This window comes from Sorghum bicolor, chromosome 6, assembly GCF_000003195.3.
Source record: "Sorghum bicolor cultivar BTx623 chromosome 6, Sorghum_bicolor_NCBIv3, whole genome shotgun sequence".
Lineage (NCBI taxonomy): Eukaryota > Viridiplantae > Streptophyta > Magnoliopsida > Poales > Poaceae > Sorghum > Sorghum bicolor.
Genome location: NC_012875.2, coordinates 47,880,623 through 47,884,536, shown reverse-complemented (window position 1 = coordinate 47,884,536; position 3,914 = coordinate 47,880,623). Strand labels below are relative to the sequence as shown.

Here is a 3,914-nt window from a genome sequence, read left to right as displayed (position 1 = left end):
GACACCTATGATGCGTTGTGAGTGTCTGTAATTGAGTGTATGTGTTGTACTATGTAATCAAAAAAAGAGTGAACGGCCCTCATAATAAGAAGTAATAAGAAAGAAAGAAAAAAGAGTAAACGTAGGTCCGAGATTACAGTTACAGTAGACCCGTTACAGTAGACCCAATGCTAGTAGCCCTGACCTGCAGGTACTTTATCACGTACTTTATCCATTTACAACGTCCGGATTTATCACTGCATTACTCTTATATAACCAACACTTTGTAATGATAGACGCTTGTATCATCCACTCACTCAGTGCTTGCGCCTGTTATGAATTACTTTATTAGTGATCAACCGCTCTTTTAGAAGACACTTCTTTAAAAGTTATCCCTTCACATGTACATGGATCAATAAATAAGTTTATATTAGCATTTGTTCCTTGAGTCGTTTGCTTTACATCAAAAACGCTCTACGTTAAACATGTTATCAGCACAAGACTCTTTTTATTTTATTTTTCTCGAAGATGAGAAGGCCCGACGGTTTCAGATGCACACCGCAGATGACACTTGAGGATAAAATTTGCTAACTGAGATCAACGAGCAGCTTTCAGTGCTTCCACTGGCACGACACGCGTAGGCATCGTCATGCTCAACAACACGAACACAAAGGATGGAGAAGGCACGACGCTTTCAGATGCACACCGCAGATGACAGTTGAGGATACAATTTGCTCACCATACGTAGCACATGATGCATTTTTAATCCTTTCCTTGATCGCCATTCCTACTAATAACATATTTATTCCATCACCAGTTCGATCGACATCACGCGGCTTCGTCCGGATCTCGATCGGCCGGTGTCCGCCGTGGTCAGTACAGTAAGGCAGGCATGGCGTCCGAGGTGACCGGGCTCGCCGTGGTCTCGGCCGCCGCGTCCGTGGCCCTGGCCTACGCTCGTCTCGCCACCTCGCGGCTGGGCCCCGGCATCCCCCGCCTCGCGGCGCTCCTCCCGGTGCTCCTACTCCTCCCAGTCCTCCCCTTCGCCTTCTCCTCCATCCACCTCCGCACCATCTCCGCCTTCTTCCTCGTCTGGCTCTGCGGCTTCAAGCTCCTCCTCCTCGCCGCGGGACACGGGCCGCTCCACCCCACCCTCCCGCTCGTGCGCTTCGTCGCGTGCGCCGCGCTGCCCGTCAAGGTCCGGGACGAGACCGAGAACGAGAAGCAGCAGCAGCAGCAGCAGGCATCCCGCTCCTCTCTCCCTTCCGGATTCCTGCTGTCGTACGCGGCCAAGGCGGCGCTCTTCTCCGCGCTCGTCTCCGTCCGGTGCTACAGGGCGCGGATGCCCGCGTACGCCGTGCCCGTGTTCGACGGCGCGCACGTGTACCTGATGCTGGAGCTCTTCCTCGCGTCCGCCGCGGCGCTCGCCCGCGCGCTGCTGGGCGCGGAGCTGGAGCCGCAGTTCGACCGGCCGTACCTCGCCTCCTCCCTCGGCGACTTCTGGGGCCGGCGGTGGAACCTCATGGTCCCCGGCGTGCTCCGGCCCTGCGTGTACCGCCCCGTGCGCGCCCGCTTCGGCGCCGCGGCGGGCGTGCTCGCGGCGTTCCTCGTGTCCGGGGCCATGCACGAGGTCATGTTCTACTACATCACGCTGGAGCCCGGCACCGGGGAGGTGACCGCCTTCTTCGCGCTGCACGGCGCGTGCGCGGTGGCCGAGCGGTGGATGGCGCGGCAGCAGGGCGGCGCGTGGCGGCCGCCGCGGCCCGTCGCGACGGCGCTGACGCTGGCGTTCGTGACGGGGACCGGGTCGTGGCTCTTCTTCGCGCCCGTGATCCGGAGCGGGCTGGACAAGGCCATTATCGCGGAGTGCGAGGGGATGCTGGCGTTCTTGGAGCGGGCTGGCCGGAATCTAGCCGCGACGGCACATTTGGTTTGAACCTCTGTTAAGATAGTGCTGTACTGGTACATGTAACATAACATGTTGTAACGCCCATTTGGTTGTCTGCAGAGATTGCACAATTAACAGCGCTTTTGTACTACTGTCGATCCAGTGTTAAAAGAAAATGTTTGTATGCTGTGCCAAAGACTCAAAGAGGGGATGCTGGCAGTATTTGGTTATACTGCTTATGCGATCGGATACTTCAGCGTGTCGAGGTCATGTACGCTTGAACAACTAGCGTACGCCAGGCATGTGCCTGCGCTCTGCTGCAGTGCTGCTAGTCAGCCACACATGTTTAATGTTTTGGAGTGGAAATGAGGCCTGGCCGCCTTGGCACGATCCTTCCAATTGCTGCAGCACCGATCGCTGTTGTAACAGCCATACCAGGCAAGCAACTGCAATTTACAGGATCATTAGTGCAAACCACTACATAACGCACAAAATCTTACTAGACTTTCATGATCTCATGACAGCAACCACCGGAATGCCATGGCCATGCTTTCCTTTCATCAAAGATCCCAAAACGGCAAACGAGCTATGTGCAAATCAAATCATCGTTCAATTTCACCACCAACACTGGAGTCCTCGTCGTCAGAGTCCAGCTTCCACCACGGCTTCCCCTTGGCCTTCCGTGCAAGCTCCTCAACCCCATCGTCGTCGCTGTCCTCGAACACCACCTCTTCCTCGTCGTCGTCCTCTTCGTACCTCCACTCCAGCCCCTTGAGCACGTCCCCATCCCGCCACTTGCCGGACACGGACGGCGCGGCCTTTCTAGCCTTGCCAGCAATCACCTCCGCCCAGCTGAACCCGACGTCCGCCCACCTCGCCAGGCCGGACTCACCGCCGACAACCACCGACCGCACGCCCCTCTCCCTCGCCACCCGCAGCAGGGGCGTCAGCTCCTCGTGGTCCGAGACGAGCATCAAGCACCGCGCGGACCCTTCGTCGAGCACCAGCTGCGCGTGCTCCCGGAGGGACGCCGCGGGGGTGCGGGAGAGCTCGACGCGCACGCCGGCGCGCCCGAGCTCGTCGGACGGGGAGGCGGTGCCCGCGCCCGCGGTGAGCTCGCGCGCGGCCTTCTCGTACTTGGAGAGCTTGAGGGACAGCGCGGCGGCGAGGCGCACGCGGCGGCCGCCGCGGGCGGAGTCGATGCGGGCGACGCGCTTGGCGTGCTCGCGGGCGTGGATGGCGTCGAAGTGGCGAACCAGCGCGTCGCGGGCGCGGAAGCGGCGGCCGCAGACGCGGCAGAGGTGGGTCGTGGCGGCGGACCCGGCGGCGCGGGACGGCAGGCGGTGGGACGGGTGGACGAAGGCCGCGGAGAGGCGGAGGCGGCCGAAGGAGGTGGCGGCGAGGTGGAGGCGTACAGCGGCGTCGTAGAGCGGGATGGTAGACGGGGGACGGGAAGCGGCCAGATCCCAGAGGACGGCCACGGCGGTGGTCGGCTTGCGTGCTGCCGGTGCGGTAGCGCTGGAGAATGAGCGGAAGAAACGCGGAGCAAGGAGTTTTGGGCCCGCCGCGAGGAGGCGACGCTGGAGGGGAGAGAGCGGCGGCAACATCAGGGAGGAGGTCGCACGGGGAAGAATTACGATCTGCCTCCATGGCATGCTTCCATGCTTCCAGATTTCCACTTCCACCTCTCAGCAGATGCTCGGCCACACCAGGGATTGTGCACGAATGTCGACTTGGAATTAAACACGCCCAAGGCTTTGTTTACTTCACAAAAATTTTTAACTTTGTAGCAATTTTGTTTATATTTAATTATTATTATTTAAGTAAAAACTAATTAGGTTTAAAAATTTTGTTTAATAAATTATAGATATACTGTGTAATTAGTTTTTATTTTCGTCTATATTTAACTATATGCATGCGTTCAAAGATTCGATATGACGTAATTTTTTTTAAAAAAAATAGAAACTAGATCAGGCCTAAATCGTTTTTTGATTTTTTTTTTATTTCTTTTTACATTTATTTTATTATACATCTAGTCTAGATATAA

General features: G+C 56.9%; 2 protein-coding genes across 2 annotated transcripts; one reads left to right on the top strand and one right to left on the bottom strand.

The window, feature by feature from the left end:
* LOC8073447 (probable long-chain-alcohol O-fatty-acyltransferase 5) lies at nt 429-2,057 on the top strand. Its single transcript, XM_021462570.1, has 2 exons — nt 429-696; nt 797-2,057. The coding sequence occupies exons 1-2, from the start codon at nt 691-693 to the stop codon at nt 1,913-1,915; spliced, it is 1,125 nt and encodes a 374-aa protein (XP_021318245.1). The 5' UTR covers nt 429-690; the 3' UTR covers nt 1,916-2,057.
* Nucleotides 2,470-3,522, bottom strand: LOC110436487. Its single transcript, XM_021463604.1, has one exon. The coding sequence runs from the start codon at nt 3,520-3,522 to the stop codon at nt 2,470-2,472; it is 1,053 nt and encodes a 350-aa protein (XP_021319279.1).

What these genes read in the sequence shown, in the direction of transcription:
- LOC110436487 (XM_021463604.1), bottom strand. Translation starts at nt 3,522, where the DNA reads ATGCCATGGAGGCAGATCGTAATTCTTCCCCGTGCGACCTCCTCCCTG.